This window comes from Lissotriton vulgaris, chromosome 9, assembly GCF_964263255.1.
Source record: "Lissotriton vulgaris chromosome 9, aLisVul1.2, whole genome shotgun sequence".
Classification (NCBI taxonomy): domain Eukaryota; kingdom Metazoa; phylum Chordata; class Amphibia; order Caudata; family Salamandridae; genus Lissotriton; species Lissotriton vulgaris.
The window spans coordinates 632,727,497-632,746,462 of record NC_141697.1 but is presented as its reverse complement, the minus strand read 5'-3'; the positions used below and the strand labels follow the sequence as shown (position 1 = coordinate 632,746,462).

General features: G+C 46.1%; 1 protein-coding gene across 1 annotated transcript in view; it reads right to left on the bottom strand.

The window, feature by feature from the left end:
* The window catches only part of BANF1 (barrier to autointegration nuclear assembly factor 1), a 51,833-nt gene that overhangs the window by 9,963 nt on the left and 22,904 nt on the right, over nucleotides 1–18,966 (bottom strand). Inside the window, exon 2 of the mRNA XM_086938295.1 lies at nucleotides 14,807–14,948. Within this exon, the coding sequence (XP_086794421.1) occupies nucleotides 14,807–14,932 (126 nt within the window). The 5' untranslated portion in view covers nucleotides 14,933–14,948. The remainder of the gene's footprint in view (nucleotides 1–14,806; nucleotides 14,949–18,966) is intronic.

Sequence of the window (18,966 nt, the reverse complement as noted above, 5' to 3'; positions counted from 1 at the left end):
TCTGTACTTCAAGAGCCGGTTTGTCACGTTATTATCTCGCAAACTAGCCTTTAAAACTGCTTATTACAATTTCCTTGCAGATGGCGTTTTAATTGCCATTCAAACTATTCCCACAAGATGTTTTTTTTTTTTGCAACAGACAGCAGGGTGAGGGAGAGAGAAAAGACGATGTGAGAGAAATAGGGTGCAAGAGAGCATGACAGGGGTAGATAGAAACATGGTGAGAGAGTGCATGAACGAGATGGAAATCGAATAAGGTATTGCACCAGTGGGTTATTAATGCTGAGCATACCTAGCAGATGATGGATGCAGTGACAGGAGACAGGCTTTTTTAAAAATATAGTGATTGGCACACAAACTCTAGAAATGGAAAGCCTGTAAATGGATAAAGAGCAAAACTATTACATTAAAAGAACGCACGTGTTAGTGAACGTGCAAAAACGTTCTACTGACAGAAACTGGACATATTGGGGCTTTTCCTGGCACATAAGGGCATACAGAGTATATGGGCTGTTAGTGATAGGCACACAAACTCTAGAAATGGAAAGCCTGTAAATGGCTAAAGAGCAAAACTATTACAATCAAATAACGCATGTGTTAGTGAGCGTGCAAAAACGTTCTACTGACAGAAACTGGACATACTGGCGCTTTTCCTGGCACATAAGGGCATACAGAGTATATGGTCTGTCACAGCCAATTAGTATGCACGCAGTATGACCTGAAAAGTGATAGGTCTGCAACATACATTTGCAGGCTTAAAGTTAAAATCACTAATATTTAAGGAAACACACTGACCAATAATGTGAAACCTCTATGGTCATCATTACTCATAACTGCCACCTAATAAGTTGGGGAACTTTTTCCATCTTGGAAACATGCACTAAGGACTTCTACTAAAGATAATATCCCTCATTCTAGTTTAGCATTAATATGTACTGGCCCCCAATTCATGTACTGTTGTAGAACCTATTGCGCCTTTTAGCTTTTTCTATGATCACTGTACAGGAAAATGCATGTTTTTGCCTTATTTTTTTAAAGAAGAAAATTTACTGAGGGATAACTGCCGTCACACCACTCTGGAGTATGTCTATGAAATTCGGGCCAGGTATTACACCTCACCTTTTTCAAAGATCACTAGCCGCCACTGATGGAGGGATGAAAAGAAGGCTCACCTCTACTGAAACAGATGACGAAGTACTGCTTGTCCCACCGCAGCCTCTTTCAGGAGTTCTGTATCCAGGCAGTAATGTCTAGTGAAGGTATGTGGCGACTTCCATGTTGCTGCTCTACAAAGGTCTATAACCGGCACTCCTGCAAAAAGCGCCATGGATGTAGCTATTGCCCTGGTAGAGTGGGCTCTCACTTTGGATTGTAGGGGTTGCCCTGCTTGTTCATGACAAAACGAAATAGCTGCAGAAATCCAGCGGGAAATACTTTGTTTGGTGAGTGGAAGACCCCTCCTGGGTGTATTGTAAGCCACAAATAGCTGATGAGACTTCCTGAAAGTGTCTTTTCAATATAAAATTTTAGGCATTGCTTAAGATTCAGAGAGTGTAACGACCTTTCCGCTGCCGTAGTAGGATTGGGGAAGAGCGAGCGTAAGACCACAGGTTCGTTGAGATGGAAGTCAGACTTCCTCTTGCGGAAGTGAATGCAAGTAGGAGGGCTGTCTTCCAAGAAAGGTATTTCAGGTCAGCCCTGTGAACTGGCTCAAAGGGATGTTTCATGAGCTGGTTAAGGAGTGTTTTGAGATGCCAGGTAGGTGGCAAAATCCTCACAGGGGGGAAAGTTCTGTAGAGTCCTTTTAAAAACTGCTTGATTAATCTGTGAGACCAAAGAGAAGGGCCAGTATGAGATCTTCTGTAACAAGATATCGCTGCCAAGTAGACCTCGATAGAAGCATGAGCAAGGCCCGAGTTCGCCAGATGGAGAAGATAAGGCAGTATTTGTTCCAGAGAGGAAGAGAAAAGATGTATAAAGTGAGCCTTACACCAGATGCAAAATCTCTTCCATTTTAAAGAGTATGTTCTGTTGGTGCTATCCGCCCGTGCTAGAGCTAGAATGGCTCTACAGTCTGGGGGAATATTCAAATTCAGAAGTTCTCTGAACTCAGGAGCCAAGCCGCTAATTTGAGAGGCTAGATTCGGATGTTAGACTTGTTGGTTGCTCATCGTGAGAAGAGACGGGAACTATCTCAATCGGATCGGCGGTTCCAGAGATAGACAGTGGAGTTCCGTGAACCAATGTTGGCGTGGCCAAGTTGGGGCTACCAGAATGTTTACAAGGCTTCGCTTTCAACTCTGAGGACCCTGGGAATCCTAGAAAATGGTGGAAAGGCGTAAGCAAAGCCGTTGCACCATGAAATCGAAGATACATTCCCTAGAGACCCTTTCTGGGGATGCCAACTTGCCAAGTGTGGGCATTTGGTGTTGGATCCTGTGGCGAACAGGTCGATCTGAGGAGTGCCCCATCACGATAAGATTTGGTTGAAGATTCTTCGATCCAGTTCCCATTCGTGAGACGTTGTCCTCGGTATGCTTAATGAGTCGGCGATTACATTGTCCATGCCTGGGACGTACTACGCCCGAAGAGATGTGTCCAATTAACCAGTTCCAGATCTTTTGCTACTCATGAGTGTCAGAGAGCAAAACCCTCCCGGTTTGTTGAGGTCGTGCATCGTCGTATTGTTGTCCGTACGGACGACCACAAGTGAATTTTTAATTCTTGGAAGAAAGGCTTGAAGGGTGAGGAAGACCGCCCGCAGTTCCAGGAGATTGATATGGAGCCCTTTTTCTAAGGGAGACAACTTTCCGCTTATCTGTAGTTCTAGAAGAAAAGCCCCCCAACCTTCCAAGGAGGAGTCTGTTGTGATATGCGGAGCAGCTGGAATGGTAACCCCTAAGAAAGATTCCGATCTGACATCCACCATTGGAGGGTCTTGACCATGTGAGAAGTTACTTTTAGGAGATCGTCAAACGACCCTATGCATTGGATCCATTGTTTTGAGAGTGCCTCCTGTAGAGGGCACATCCGTAGACGGCAGGGAGCTATCAAGAGGATACATGATGACATCACTCCTCGTAAGGATTTGAAAAGGCAGACCGTTAAGGTCCTCTTTGAAGCCACGAGAGTAGCCAATTGTAAAATCTTAGTCTTTCTCTCTTGACATACACAACAGCTTCAACACTCAACCGACGATCACCACGACCGAACCACCGCCCCCCACCACCACCCTCCGCGCCTGGACTCCGATCAGCACCGAAGACACCGTCTGCACGATGAACTCCATCCACTCCGGAACTCCGACCGACCCCTGCCCTCACGTCTTCAACAAGGCTGACGCTATCATCGCACCCCACCTGCGGGACATCATCAACACCTCCTTCGACACTGCTACCTTCCCGGAGAGCTGGAAGCACGCCGAACTCAGCGCTCTTCTCAAGAAGCCATCGGCTGACCCCACCGACCTCAAAAACTACCGCCCCATCTCGCGGCTCCCGTTTCCTGCAAAAGTCATTGAGAAGACTGTCAACAAGCAGCTGGCCGCCTTCCTCGAGACGAACGGATCCCTCGACCCCTCGCAGTCTGGCTTCCGGGCCAACCACAGCACCGAGACCGCCCTGATCGCAGTCACCGATGACATCCGAGCGCTGCTCGACAACGGAGAAACAGCGGCCCTCATCCTCCTCGACCTCTCCGCGGCCTTCGACACAGTCTGCCATCGTACCCTAGTACAACGCCTCAGCAACGTCGGAGTCCAGGAGAAGGCACTGGAGTGGATCATCTCCTTCCTCGCCGGAAGGACACAGAGTCCGCCTCCCTCCGTTCAGATCTGAAGCCACCGAAGTCATCTGCGGCGTCCCTCAAGGCTCCTCGCTCAGTCCAACCCTCTTCAACGTCTACATGAGCCCCCTCGCAGACATCGCACGCCAGCACAACCTCAACATCATCTCCTACGCCGACACCCAGCTGATCCTCTCCCTTACCAACGACCCCGCCACCGCCAGAGCCAACCTTCACGAAGGGATGAAAGAGGTAGCCGAATGGATGAAGAACAGCCGCCTGAAACTGAACTCAGATAAGACGGAAGTCCTCATCCTGGGATCCTCACCCACCGCTTGGGACGATTCCTGGTGGCCCCCGGCCCTAGGCAGCGCACCCAAACCAACAGACCACGCACGCAACCTGGGCTTCATCCTGGACTCCTCCCTCTCCATGACCAGACAAGTCAACGCCATCTCCGCGTCGTGCTTCAACATCCTGCGCATGCTACGTAATATCTTCCGGTGGATCCCCACCGAGACCAGGAAGACGGTCACCCAGGCCCTCTTACCAGCCGTCTGGACTACGGCAACACCCTCTACGCCGGAACCACCGCCAAACTCCAGAAGAGACTCCAGCGGATCCAGAACGCCTCAGCATGACTCATCCTGGACATCCCCCGTCGCAGCCACATCTCCGGACACCTGAGAGATCTGCACTGGCTCCCGGTCAACAAGAGAATCACCTTCCGTCTCCTCACCCACGCACACAAAGCCCTACATGGCCAAGGTCCAGGATACCTCAACAGCCGCCTCAACTTCTAAGCTCCCAAACGCCAGCTTCGATCGGCCAGCCACGCCCTCGCCGCTGTCCCCCGCATCCGTAGAGCCACCACAGGGGGACGGTCCTTCTCTTACCTCGCCGCCAAGACATGGAACTCCCTCCCCACCCACCTCCGCCTGACCCAGGACCACCTCGCCTTCAGGAAGCAACTCAAGACCTGGTTGTTCGAGCAGTAGCAGATCCCCCCTCCCCCAGCGCCTTGAGACCCTCTGGGTAAGTAGTGCGCTATATAAATGCGATGATTGATTGAGATGGCAAGGTTTTCCTCAGTCGTGTGTCGAGGATTGCCCCTAGGAAGTTGATGCGCTGAGAAGGTAGAAGGACTGATTTCTTCCGATTGAGCGAGAGTCCTAAATGATTGAGAAGCTGCAGCCAAGCGTTTGAAGATCTGGACGCGCTTTCCAAGGTTGGAGCCTTTATCAGCCAGTAGTCCAGATATGGAAAGACTTGATGGTGCTGCCCGAGATATGCAGCTACTGGGGAAGGGGAAGAGACACTTTGTAAAGATGCAAGGAGCAGACTTGAGCCTGAAAGGCAGGAAGCGAAATTAAAAGTGTCTGCCTGCCACCGCAAACCTTAAATATTTTTTGTGATTTTTGTCAATCAGGATATGGAAGTAAGCGTCCTGAAGGTCCAGGGACGTCATGTAATCTTCCTTTCCAAGAGTTGTAAGACCTCCTGGATCGTTACCATGCAAAACAACTGCTTCTTCGGGAATTTGTTGAGGGCCCTGAGGTCCAAAATCGGTTTCCATTTTTTCAAATTAAAAAGAAGAGACTAAAATCCCTTCCCCCATTGAGATAGAGGGTCTTTCTCTATTGCCCCTTTCTGGATCATAAGAGCTCTCGGAGAAGCTGCCATACATTTTTGTGAAGCATAGGGCGGGGAGGAGATTGGGGAGGAATATGTATGAATTCCAAAGAATGGCCGAATTGGACTAATTGTAGAATTTAACGGTCCGTGGTAATCTACCAATTTTTTTAAAAAATGTGAAATTCTTCCTCCAATTTTTGATGATGGAAAGGACTCTGGCTGAAGAAAAAGGTCATTGTCTAAGTCTGTTTTTTCGCTGGCCTTTACCACGAAAGGACGACTTGCCATAAGAAGATTGTTGGCTATGTTGCTGGTACTGAGATCTATTCTGGCCCGAAGAATATGAAGACCTGTATTGGTAGTTCCCTCTATAAGAGGACTGTCCTCTACCCCTGGAACCACGAAAGGACTGGTTTTTGTACTGGAGAGTGCCCAATGCTCTAGCAGTGTTCGTGTCCTTTTTTACGCAGCGCGTCAATCTGTGAGCCAAAGAGACTGACCATCATAGGGCACATCCAATATTTTCGTTTGTATCTCAGGACGAAAGGAAGTTGCCCTTAGCCAACCTTGTCTTCGCAAGACTGCCGCTCCAGCCAGCTGGCTAAATCCTGTGGTAGCGATATCCATCGCACAGTCTATTATGTCCGATGCCGAAGTCTCACCTTCTAGCAAAATCTTTTGTACCTCTTCTTTTGATTCGTCAGGCAGCTCATATGGATATGGGGGCGATATCTGCCCATAGTTGCCTATTGTAGCGCCCTAAAAGCGCTACAGCATTGGCTTCCTTCACTGTCAGTGCAGACATTGAAGAGAAACGTTTCCCAATGTTGTCTAACCTCCTGCCTTCCTTATCCAGAGGTGCTGATGACGGGGCAGAAGGATTCCTTGAGTTCTTCTGGGCCGCCTGTTTAACAACCGAATATGGTTTGGGATGTCCTACCAAACAGGCCGGTGCAGTATCTGGTGCCTTATACTTTTTATCCAAACGAGGAATTCACCGCACCTTTCACAGCAAGATCGTCGACATACACAACAGCTTCGGCACACAGACCAACCACCAGACATCGAACCAGCGCACCCAACCGCCACCCTCTGCACCTGGAAACCGGTCAGCACCGAAGACACCGCCCGCACAATGAGCACCATCCACTCCGGCTCCCCCACCGACTCATGCCCACACCACATCTTTAACAAAGCCGACTCAATCATTGCACCCCAACTCCGCGATGTCCAAGTCCACAAAGTGTCTTCCCAAATGGAGGGCACTTTTAAAACACATTTACAAGTGCATAACACCACCAATTCACATTGTAAGCCCTGGCCTCAAACACAGCAGAGGGGGTAGAGCCAGCATTGTGGGAGGTTTGGCACATGCCCTATTCAGGTGCTGCTCCTCCCACCACTTCAAAAGCAGACCAGCCTATTCAGCCTAGCACAGAGTCACCCAAGCAGCTCAACCCTACCCAGGGACTGGCTGGAGTAAAAGCACACACCCTCTCAGTCAGAACTAGACTGTCAATGCACAACCAGGCAGGGCACAAAGACATGAGCACACAGAAATGCCTACTTCTAAAAGTGCCATTTCTAAAATAAAACTAAATATGCTTACACAAATGAGCATGATCTCTACTATTCCAAACATGGTCACACTACCACTCATGTCAGCAATTACCTCTGAAGCAGATATCAGGGAATCCCCAAAGCAAACCTATGAGAGGGCTGCCTCACAGCAGTGAGAAACAAATAGGCGGATGGTCACTACCAGGACATGCCACACAGTTAAGGCACATGTCTGACCTTTTACCTACACAGCACCCTGTCCATAGGGCTAGCTAGGGCCTACCTTAGAGGGGACATATCTAGTAAAAGGGGAGTTCAGACATAGCAACCACTTTATATGCCACACTACGCTGCAGTAAACTGCACGCACAGGTCCTGCTAAGGCCAGGGACAGGTTTGAAAAGCTATTAAAGCAGGTGGAGCAAGCATTGCTGCAAGCCCACCAGTAGCAGTTAAAATACAGGCCCTGGGTAGAAGATACCACTGTACAAGGGATTTGCAGTAATTAAATAAGCCTAACTGGTTTAGTCCAATATTACCACAAAGTTTACCAGAGGGAGCAGGTGCACTTTAGCACTGATAAATTGCCCAGAGTAATAAAACTACAACCAACAGGTCAGAATAAATATTGGAAGAAAGACCAAATGTTCTGGGATGACCCTGCAAAAAGGGGCAAGTCCAACACGGTGGCCAAGTGCAACTTGTCTTCATTAATACTTGATTTGAGGAGAGGAATCTCCAGTGTGTGATGTTCCAGACATGTAGGATTGGACTCCCTACATGATCCTTAGAGTCCCACCTACAACAGCCTCATCATGAGGACAGGGTGGTTCACTGTGTTAAGACTGATCAATTCAGAATAATAACCAGATCAGTCCGCTCATGCAGAGTCACAATACATCATTTGTGCTGGGATTCGGCAAACACTCCACCTGCAAGTCAAGGATATTGCAGGTTTTCACATTGGAAGTAGTTTTAAATTCAACCCAACCCAACAAAAGGCGGTACTATTCCTAACATGGTAATAAAGCTAAAGAAACTGGGTTATCACAGCTTCAGAGAGATATACATAATTACTTTTTGTTGCACTCACACACCCCCCTAGGGATGTCATGCTTCATCATTGGGCATTTGCTACTAATCAGGCCGGTGCTTCAATGCCCTATGGGTCCACAGAAGTGCCACTTTCGCAGAGATCTTGTTGTGGTTTGATACCGTATGGTGAAGGGTACAGGTATAAGGGAGTCTCAAAAGTGTTGTAAATATTAAAGTGAGTGAAGTAAAACAGTCTAAGAGATAGCTAATCAACTTTTAATGAAACGATTCTCCTGACAGGGTTAAAAATAGTAACAGATAGAGGCTACTGTAGGGATACGTGTACTGGGTCGGGTCAATAAATAATGGTGCTTAGACTCAATCATGTATTACGGCAATCAGCTGTGGAAAGCAGCAGGTAGGGGGTGAGAGTGCACCGGTCATGGCAATCAGCCATATAGGCTCGACCAATGTCAGGAGCTAAACGTGCTGTGTGGCAGTCGTCACACGGTTTCAATGTCTGCATGTGATCCATCATTTATTTATTTAAGAGTTATCGCTAGCTGGACCAGAGAGTATCAGAGCGCTTCACAGCATGTACAATTATGTGCAAATATACAATACAAATATTATGGTAGAACTAGAGGGTTTGACCTGGGTATAGATCAGACAAAGGAGCTAACTAGCAAGGAGCGAGTAGGGTGCCGATCAATCAAGACGAGCATCCAAGAGGTTTCTTTGTTCAAACAGGACGGGTGACCAAGAAGTTTTCTAGATCAGAGTCAGTGTCAACAGTCAAAATTACAGTAAGATGTAGAACCGTCTCAGGTGATTCCTTTGCTCTTATCCTTTCGCTTGAGAGCGGTCTAGGAAGAGGACTTCAAGCAGGTTCTTTAATTTAGGAAATGAGGGGATCGTTCTGGTGTGTGTGTGCGTGTGTGTGTGTTTGTGTGGGGGGGGGGGGAAGAGAAAGAAAGATTTAGCTGCAGTTTTTTTGCTTACGAGCTTTCAGTGGGATGAGTAGTAGTGTTGGAGCTCCTGAGGTTCCTGGACTGGCCGGCTCTTTTGAGTTTGGTGACCAAGTATTCCGGTTTGCCGGTGTGCAGGGCTTTATGCGTGAGGCAGGCTGGTCTAAAGCTGGCTCGCAATTCAATTGGGAGCCATTTAAGTTCCCTGAGTGCAGGAGAGATGTGATCGAATTTCTTAGTTCCGGTGACCATTCTTGCTGCAGCATTGAAGGTTGCTTTCAAGTGGGCTAGGTGCGATTTTGCTGTCCCGGTCAAGGCTGCGATCCCATAGTCAATTCTGGAGAGCACCAGTGCTGGAGTGGTTTGTTGAAGATCCTTCGAGGGAAGGAAGGGTTTTATTTTGTACAGTAGTTTTAGGTTGAGAAAAGCACTCTTGGCCGTTCTTGTAATGTGTTTTTTCATTTATTTATTCATTCAAAGTTTTATATAGCGCGAACAAGATCTTAACAGATATCAGAGCGCTTCACAGTAGGGTGAGTAGACATAGTAATTGGGTACAGTATAGTGCACGGTAGCATAATAGGATAACAATCATGTGCAATAAGATACAGGTAAACATTCAAATAGACAGTAAAATAAGGCGGTGTAGAGTCTTTGATCTAACTAAAATAGAGATCATGAGGTAGCAGAGAACACTCAAGTAGACAAAAATATAAGACGGTACTGAGTCTGAGCTAGCTACAATACAGGTCTAGCGATAATAATAAACATTCAAATAGACATTAGGATAGGGTGGTGCAGAGAGACTCTGATCCAGCTGCATAGAGATCAGTGGATACCAGTAAACCCTCAAAAGACAATACTATGGTACGGTACATGAACAGAAAGTTAATGGATCGCTAATTATCCAACGTTACAAGATCGGTGCATAGTCTCTGAGCAGCAACAGTGAGGATCATGTAAACTTGGCCATAAGGATGGCCTTCACTTCTTTCTTGGAGTACAGTGGAGGAGATAATCCTCGTTTCAGGAGGGAGTGCATTCCAGATCCTCGGTGCCATTCCTGAGAAGGAGCGCTTTTAGGTTTTTTCCTTACGGAATCTGCTCGGTTTCAGGAGCAGACTTTTAGTACTTCTATTGGATCTCGAACCTCCTGATATAGTCAGCTTTTGAGTGAGGTAGGTGGGAGCCTTGTGGTGTATGGCTGAGTGTGTCATAACCGCAATTTTCAGTTGTATTCTGGCTTCGAGGTGAAGCCATTTCAGCGATTTCAGGTCAGGGGTTATATGAGAGTGTTTCCTTGAGCCCGAAATGTCCCGTTTCGGGTCTCGTGTGATACCTAGAGATTTACCGAGTCTGCCGGGGTAAGGGTACCATTAAGGGGGTCAATGGGTTTGAGCCATTCTTCAATTTGGGGGTTTTCGTCTTTGTTTGAGATGAGGAGTACTTCAGTTTTCCCTCGATTGAGTTTTAGGTGGTTGATTGTGAGCCAGTGTTGAACCTTTTTGAGCATGACATTTAGTCTCTGGGTGTGGTTTCCAGACATAGCTGCATATCATCTGCATACAAGTGGAAAGGGATGCTAGAATTCCTGAGTAGTGTGGTAAGGGGTGCCATGTAAATGTTGAAAAGTTGAGGGGAGAGCACTGACCCTTGTGGGACACCGCTATTGACGGGGTGGGGGTCAGACTCAAAGTTTTTAATTTTTATTCTTTGTGAGCGGTTGTGGAGAAAGGAAGAGAACCAGTGGAGGACAGTCTTTTCAAGACCAGCTCTTTCTTGTAGGACCTTGTGGAGCAGAGTGTGATCGACTGTATCGAATGCGGCCGATAAGTCTAGGAGGATGAGAAGGCAGCATTGGTCAGAGTCAAGCGACTTGTGTAAATCGTCTATATCATTGAGGACTGCGGTTTCGGTGCTGCAGCCTTTTCTGAAGCCAGATTGATGGGGGTCTAGGAGATAGGTGTTGGGTCAGCTGAAGGAGTACACTTCTTTCCGGGAGTTTGGACAGAAGAGGTAAGTTTGATACAGGTTTAAAGTTGTTCATATCCCCAGTGTCTAGCCTTGTTTTTTTCAGTAGTGGCGTGACTTGGCCTACTTTGAGGCAGTCTGGCACGATTCCGGAGCTCAGTGAACTGTTAATGATCTTGCACCATAGCGGGGCTAAGATGAGCTTCAGGTCCTTGTCAGGCGCGGGGGAAGCAGATCTTAGACATGAGATGAGAGTTTAGCATTGGACTTTATCTCGGTGGAGGGGCAATTTTGTCATTGAAAAAGACGTCAAAGTTGTCACATTGTTGTTTGGATGCCAATATTGAGGATGTCGTAGGCTTGGATTTTTGATCCCTTTTTGTTCTTAATGTGCTTCTTGTAATTCCTGCGGTCTGCATTGAGTTGATCACGATGGCAGGTGGAAGGATGGTTCCTCCAGATTCTTTCTGAGGCTCTAAGATGTCTTTTTCTTCATGAACGTCCGTGGTGAACCATGATCTGTAAGGGGTGATCCTGAATTTTTTTACCGTCAGGGGGGGCAAGGTGGTCCAGGGTGAGCGTCATATTGGAGTTGTAGAGAGGTGAGTTCGGTAGTTGAGAGGTGATCAGTAGTGCTAGGGAGGAGCGAGCTTATTCTTTCTTCTCGGTCAGCCCAAGAGATCTGAGCTGTCTGCCATTTCGGTTGCACGTTTAGAGGCAGATCTGCAGTTTAAGAGCATGCATTTATGGGGTGACCTTCGTTCCTGTTCTTGGTAGGTTGGGCTCTAGGTAGGGAGGTTAGGTGAGCAGGGGGTCTAGGGATTCTTGGGGGGGTTGTTCCCTTCCAACTCCCGTAATTACTTGGATCGTGGATTTGGGGAGGAATTCCAAGGGGGGGAGGGAGGGGGGTCATAGGTTAAGGCAAGTAGTGTCAATTCCTGGGAGGAAAGTGTGGATTGGGGGCGGGGGGGGGGGGGGGGGTGGATGGAAAGGGGGGAAGAGCGTGTCACACGATAAGGCAAGTAGTGTCGCTTCCAGAGGGGAAAATGTGGATTTTGCTCTTCTGGGTCTTTGAGCAAATCTCATTTCCCGATCCGTTGGATGGGGGTTGGGATCTGAGGGGGACATGAGGCCCACTGGGGGGCTGTACTTTACTCCTGGGTTGGGAGTGAGTAGGCTGAGCAGCAGAGTGTTGAGTGGGCCTTCGGATTGTGACCATGGTGGATAGGGTTTCTTTCAAGCCTCGTATCAAGATTTCAAGCTGAGATTCTAGGAGGTTGGGCTGTTGCGTCATGTTCTCCATGGTGGGAGGAAGGGTGTCGGGGCAGCAATGCCCGCAGGGGAGAGAACTGGGGCCCAGTCATGTTGGTTATTGGGAGAAGAGCTGCCCTCTTCATGTCAGTGAATCCACAAACCCAAAAGGGGAAGCGGCAAGATTGTATGGGTATTGAGGCGATATCTTGAAAGGGTCAGGAGTATCATTTATCTAGATATCAGGGGGCGGGGTCAATCAGAGAAAATTAAGAGCCCATTATATATGCTGTAAGGAGAAGGACCATGTTCAATAAAATAGGCTGATTTAACAGAGTCAAGACAAAGTAAAAGGTATTTGGCCGTAGTGCAGTGTGTGTGAGAGAGAGAGAATAAGGGCCTTAATTAGGTGGGCATGATCGTATCACAATGTTAAGAGGTAGAAATGGGAAGTTTATTAACGAAACCCTTAGCTACAGTCTTAACAGAGTTGGAGTAGCGGGCTGTAAAAGTGCAGTCGCCATTTGAAAAGGGTCATCAGTGTGATAATAAAGTGTTAAGTAATGTACGTGGGCGACGGGTCTGGTTTATGAGATGCTTAAGCATATACTCTGCCCTGGACTGCTGCCTTGAGGCAGTCAGGTCGGGGTAGCGTGGCTGAAGAGGTACAGTCACCACTTTGAGAGTATCACGAGTTATGATAAACAAGTATGATGCTACTGCGGAGTGATGAGGCTGGCCAAAAACAATCATTTGCAATGCAATAGGGCTCACATTAACGAGAGTTTAACCTATTGGCTACGTAATAGCTTAAACTCTCGCAAATGCAAACATTGAGAGCATTAAATAAAATAGCCTGCTTTATAAGTCGGTGAGCACTATGTAAGAACACCAGTTACAGGTCCAGTCGTTAAGGGAGGTTACAAATGGAGACATGGCGATAGATACCAAGGAGAGACCACAAGCATAATGACTTGGAAGCCAGCGTCTAAGAAGAACAAGGAAACAAGCCATTTAAAAATATGGGTCGAGATTGGGCAGGGATTCAAAGCCATACTCCACTAACGCATGGATCACAGCAGCGCATGTGCTGCTCATGCTCGACCTAAAAAGGGGGGATGGCAAATCGGTGTGTGAAAGGTTAGAGGTCATGGACGGATGTTTACATTAGAGCAGGCCCAAGATTCATTTTTTGCTCAAGTGTGAAGTTACATCTCAAAGGTATTTTGTCATTAAGACCAATACTATTTGTCCTCGGACGGAACACCAAACGTTGTGCTTTGGTGAAAAGATATGTAGCATACCACATGGAATCCCCCCTCACCCCCCCCCCACCCGAATACAGGGGCAAGTAATCAAATAAATAGTTACAGTGTGTGTGTGTGTGTTGTCTGTGTCCATACAGAGTCAGTGCCAAGTCTCACCTCTTTCGGCTATTGAGTGAAGAGAAAACACTACATGATCTACAGGGATGGTATCCCCTGTACCGGGAGTAAGTTCCCATAGGGTTCTTTGTGTAGAGGTCTGTTTTTCACGTGGTCTTGTGTGTACCAGAATGTATTTCAAATTTCGATGCGCATTTAAATGCAAAACGAGGTTGCGATAAATGAACTCAACCAGTATTAAGGATACCCTAATGTTTCCTACAAGGTTCCCGGATCGGTTAGAGTATGACGGGTTTACCTATAGGAATTACAATAGTCACAAAAAGAGACTAGCTTTGGGAGAATCGTCATTTTGAACAATGCCCCCTTACCAGCCAAAGTTAATGAAAGAGCGACCCACCAGTCAATTTGCAAAGCAGGTTTGTCCAATACCCTTACATAATTATGGTAAACCATCAGCTCCAAGTCTCCATACACAGGGTTCCCAGATATTGTACCAATCCTTTCCACCATATAAGCTGTAAGATCCACACAAATACAAACGTCTCCTCTGTTACTGGAATGTGTCTGGTTTTGCTCAATTTATCCATGCACCAGAATAGCTTCCAAAATGGACAACATCCTGAATGATTGAGTTTACTTTTATGCAAGTTTTTTTTTTTTTTTTTTTACAAAAAACAGTTCATCCACATACTTGGAAATTAAGTATCTGCGTGCAGGAAACTAAATGTTGCATTATGCTCATATTGTTAGTGGCGGAAATCCGTTATCAGCCATGATCATGCCTGTGTGTAATAAAAATAAAAAAAAACACCAGCCACACAATCACTGAAAGAATCAAGAGCATTAGCAACTCTAATCAGGTTAGATTATGTAAAAAGTGGAGTCAAGCATGTGCTTGAGCCTTCTTTCTATGACCGATTTTGCACAATGTACATTAGAGGCCATTTCACTGCCAGTCAAGTTTTGAAAACCCAGACTACAGTTAACAGCACAAGGGGGTGGATAAATGCGTTAACCTAACAATTATATAACAGGTTTGAATGTAACTGCAAAAGTGTTACAGACATGCATGCCACATTTCAAGTTAATGTGCGAAAAACCTCAGGATTTGGAACAATAGAGCGCAAAAGAATAAAAATAATACAAAAAGGGTCTAAATTAAACTGATTTACAAGTTGCACACATTCGCATGTGATCAACAAAAAGAAAACTTACCTTATCAAAGCCCTTTTCTTCCAGACGACCGCCCAGAGTGTCTCCAATACCAGCAAGACATTGCACTGGTTTCTCTCCCATAGGCTCTGCTACGAAGTCTCGGTGTTTCTGAGAGGTAGACGACATTGTGGTGGATTCAGCTCTGCAGGGTTAAACAAAAAACCAAGTCAACAGCCGGACCATAAACTAACCTCCAGTTACAAAACAGGTTTCTGTTGAGATCTTGAGACTAGGCAATGTTGTTTGGAAACTGCAACACTGAAGAAACAGGCCACAGGAAGAGCATTTGAGTCACATAGGAACATGCTCCAGTGGCAAACACAATGTGTCATATCACAACCAGTCAGAGATCCGAAGACCCATATTCTACCCATGTAAAGACAATGTATTTTCTCTCCTCCAATTACAGGCTGTTATGTGAAGACTACAAAATAAACTCCAATATGCATTGTTCCTGCAAATTTGAAATAGGTTTTAGAGACTTCAGCTGAGCCTGTCCACCCTCGAACAAGCTTAATATCGAGACGGGACTGTAGAAGTTCTCTCTTCAGTTTGGAGATAACTTCCATCTTTGTGTGCTCTTGCCCTATTCAGAGCAATAGCGCTCTGGTGCAGAGGACGGCTCCAGTACGCCTTTGCACTACTGGAAGAAAATCCCACTGGTGGGAGCACTAGAAGAATTCCTTTTATTCATTTCCGCTTTAGGAGCTGGGGAGCTTTGCCAGCAATCTATGCAGCGTTTTTTGTCTGTAATGACGTCAATACAGAACGAAAAGTGAAACAAGCAGCTCATTTCCCTTTCAGTGCTCAGGTGTACCCTTTCCAACTGTACCTTTCACTAGTGGATCGCAAAAGGAGATCCACAAAATTCCAACCCCCCCCCCCCCCCCCCCCCCCCCCGTCCAGATAAATACTAACCCACTTGTGTGACTTGTTCTTGACCCCCAACAGCACAAATCAAACCAGGGCAAATGAGTTGCTCTCTGATAGTCCCATTGACCTTGGTTTGATGCTTACCTGTTGCGTGTAGGCCCAGCCACAGAAGTGAGGTAGCGTTTTTAATGTGACAAGTGGGTGGTAGGAATTTTGAGGGTTCCTAATGATTCCAGAAGTTGTCGCACAAATGCAAGGAAAGTGCAATTTTAGGCAAAGTTTGAGGTTTGCAGGGCATTGCAAGGAAGGAAACGTTGTGGGATCCTCTGAAAGCATAGACTTCTGGACTTTGAGTGTCTAGTTCTCAAAATGGATGCGTTTGGTAGGATTTCCTGGGTGGCTGTCGATCCCCCAGCCAATAAAAAAAGCCGTTACCCCAAACATTCATTAGATCGTTTTTGTGATAGGAAATGTTGATGTCTCCACATTGTATTCAATAAAAGACTTTATTTCGTTTTTTATACAAACCATAAAAGTACATATACAGTGATAAAACAATTTAACCCGTTGCCAGCGCTGAAAATATTCCGCGCTAGTGCGGAACGTTCCATTGTGCGAATGAGATTGGAACGTTCAGCGGACGTGCGCAGCACTAGCGAGGTAGTGCACGCGACGACCGCTGAACGTTCCTCGCACTTAAGGGGTTAAAACACATTAATTGTAAACACATGTCAGATAAAGGTACAAGAATGTGCTATCGTCCGTACAATGGAATCAAGAAAGTAAATTATTAATCGCAGGGGATCATTACCGGTTCATACAAATCCTCAGCTTCAGTCAATTTTAAAAATTCAGTAATTTGGAGAATACTGTCACTACGCAAAAGTTGTAAATACATTAATGCCGGTCTGATCGGAGTAAAATTAAATTTTTTTAAAAGGGTAACCAGATAGCGCTTGCGTGGGTATTCATAAAACCTACATAAAAATATAAAATGCAGCATATCCTGCAGAGATTTTCCGTCGCAGCCGCAGGGTGCTGCAAATTTATTAAAAATATCAGTTTTTGGCCTAATCAGCAGATGAAAGATTTAACCTAAACCTTGTTAGCAGGAACTTTTCAGGAGAGGTCAGTGAGCCCAACAAATACGGCTCTGTAGTTTCACACGTTTTCAGCATGACAAATTTTCTCACACTTTGTTTCTGGAGCTCCACACCTTCCCTCTGGGTCTTCCTGTCCATAAGGAAGGCCCGTTTAGTTAACTCCAGATCCCCTTTTACAATCGGACTTGGGTGTTCAAACAGATCCAGACGGCCAAGCCTGGCAAAGAGAGGAAAGTGCAGTGCTGCACTGAGCTGTATTGAAATAGAGCGCACAGACGGGCTGTGCTCCTTATGAAAGAATAAAAGAGCAGGCAAAACAGACGTAAAATGCTTTTTTCTAACACCGAATCATGCCTGTTAAGTAAATCAGTTTAATTTGCATGTAAATTAGTTTAAATTTGGAAACAACTGCTAAGTGTCTGTGTGTTTGCTAAAAGCCTAAAAAACACTCCCAACATTTTTTACTTGCCCCTATCTAAAAACCTGGTATTTCCTTTTTTTGGTTCCCTGGGCAGAAGTAGAAAATGCTGCAGCAGCCGGTCGAAATCTGTAGGCCTCAGCAGCATGAAATACCATGAAGGCACGTTTGTGATTTGAGTTCAATCCATAATAAAACAAGATTGTTAATTTCACTCTCATCCCCACAGTCCATGACTTGACTGTGGGGGTGGAGGAGCGCGGGGGTTTAGCGGTGGGCACGGCTGACTCATTGGTGGACGGGGCGCATCTCCGCCTTCCCACGTGGTGTAAGAGGGCGAGGGGTCGGGTTTGGACCTGGCTGAGCCTGTGAGCCGGAGGTGATTTCACTGTGTGTTACCATGCACCTAGTAACAAGCACAGGAGCCTGGGAGGGATTAGCCACACTCGAAAGTGTGTGCAGGTTGGGCCATAATGAAACTAACTCTGTGCAGGTTCTGTTGCAACTTTAAATGTTTAAACTTTTTAATAGATGCCTTAGCTTGGACATTATTCATTTGTCAGTATCTGCAGAATTTCGTAATTAGATGCCACATGAATTCTGATTCTATAGATCTACCTTCCGATTAATTAACATTTTTAAGTTGCTAGTCAATCAATAATTAATTATATAATCATGGTTCATGTTTTTAAAACAAATAATATGTATAAATAAAAATATTAGATTTAGAATAGTAGGATGGTGGCGGTATATCCCCGCTAATATGAAAGGCTTATCTTCGATGCGGTCATTTTTTTCATGTTGTAGGGGTCACGGTGGTTGGAGCAAGTGTGCCTCTTCTCCTTGCAAAGTATCTTTGCTGCCAGTGTATTTCTGCTATAGGTTTGGAGACGAGACCATCTCCGAGATCACTGTGCGAACTTGCTACTCAAAGAAGTTTTGAGTTTGTTGATGGTGTGTGTCTGCTAGTTTATTTTGTGTTTGAGTATGATTTTGGGTTCGTGTTTTTGAGAGTTACGAGTGTTTGATATCTGTAGGTTTGTGTGTGTGTGTGCTTTTAATGAGAGGGGTGTCGGTGCTTGTGTGAAAGTGCCAGTGTTCGGCCCGGCTGCTCTTTTATTGGGGCATTACAGGGGCAGAGTCTGACCAGGAAGGTAGAAGACACTGTAGGCTTGACTGTCCTTCAGAGAATGGCGTTAAGCAAGGAAAGCCAGGCTCGAGGAGTTGGTTTTACCAAAGTTTATTTATGTAAACATGAGGAGTCAAACAAGGAGAAGAGCGCGCAGTTTAAACAAAGCACAAACTGCCGGAAGGTTCAACAAGACAGACAAGCATCTGTAACACACATTCAAAGGAGGATTCGTGTTTTCCAGGCACCCATGAAAAAGTACTTAACGCAGAATCACTTAAGAGACAGTTTATACCCCATAAAGTGGGAGAGATTGAAGAGCATTATGGCAAATGCCTTTCACAGATGCAATCGCCATGATTCAGGCAGATATACACACACGCAGACATTCAAACATTTGCACTACAACGGGAGCCATGCATATCAAGTAAGTGGAAAGAGCACGTACTTTGGAACAGTGGCATCGACCCCTTGCCTAATAAAGCACAGGCCTGGGCTCTCTGAATGCAAAAGAGGGAGGGGTCACATTTGGATTTGCTGAGACCGACAGGATATCACACATGATGAGTACACTGAGGCGAGACATTTGTCTGGAAAAACGGGCTCATCTGCCTTGTAGTCTGTGAGGCCCTATGTT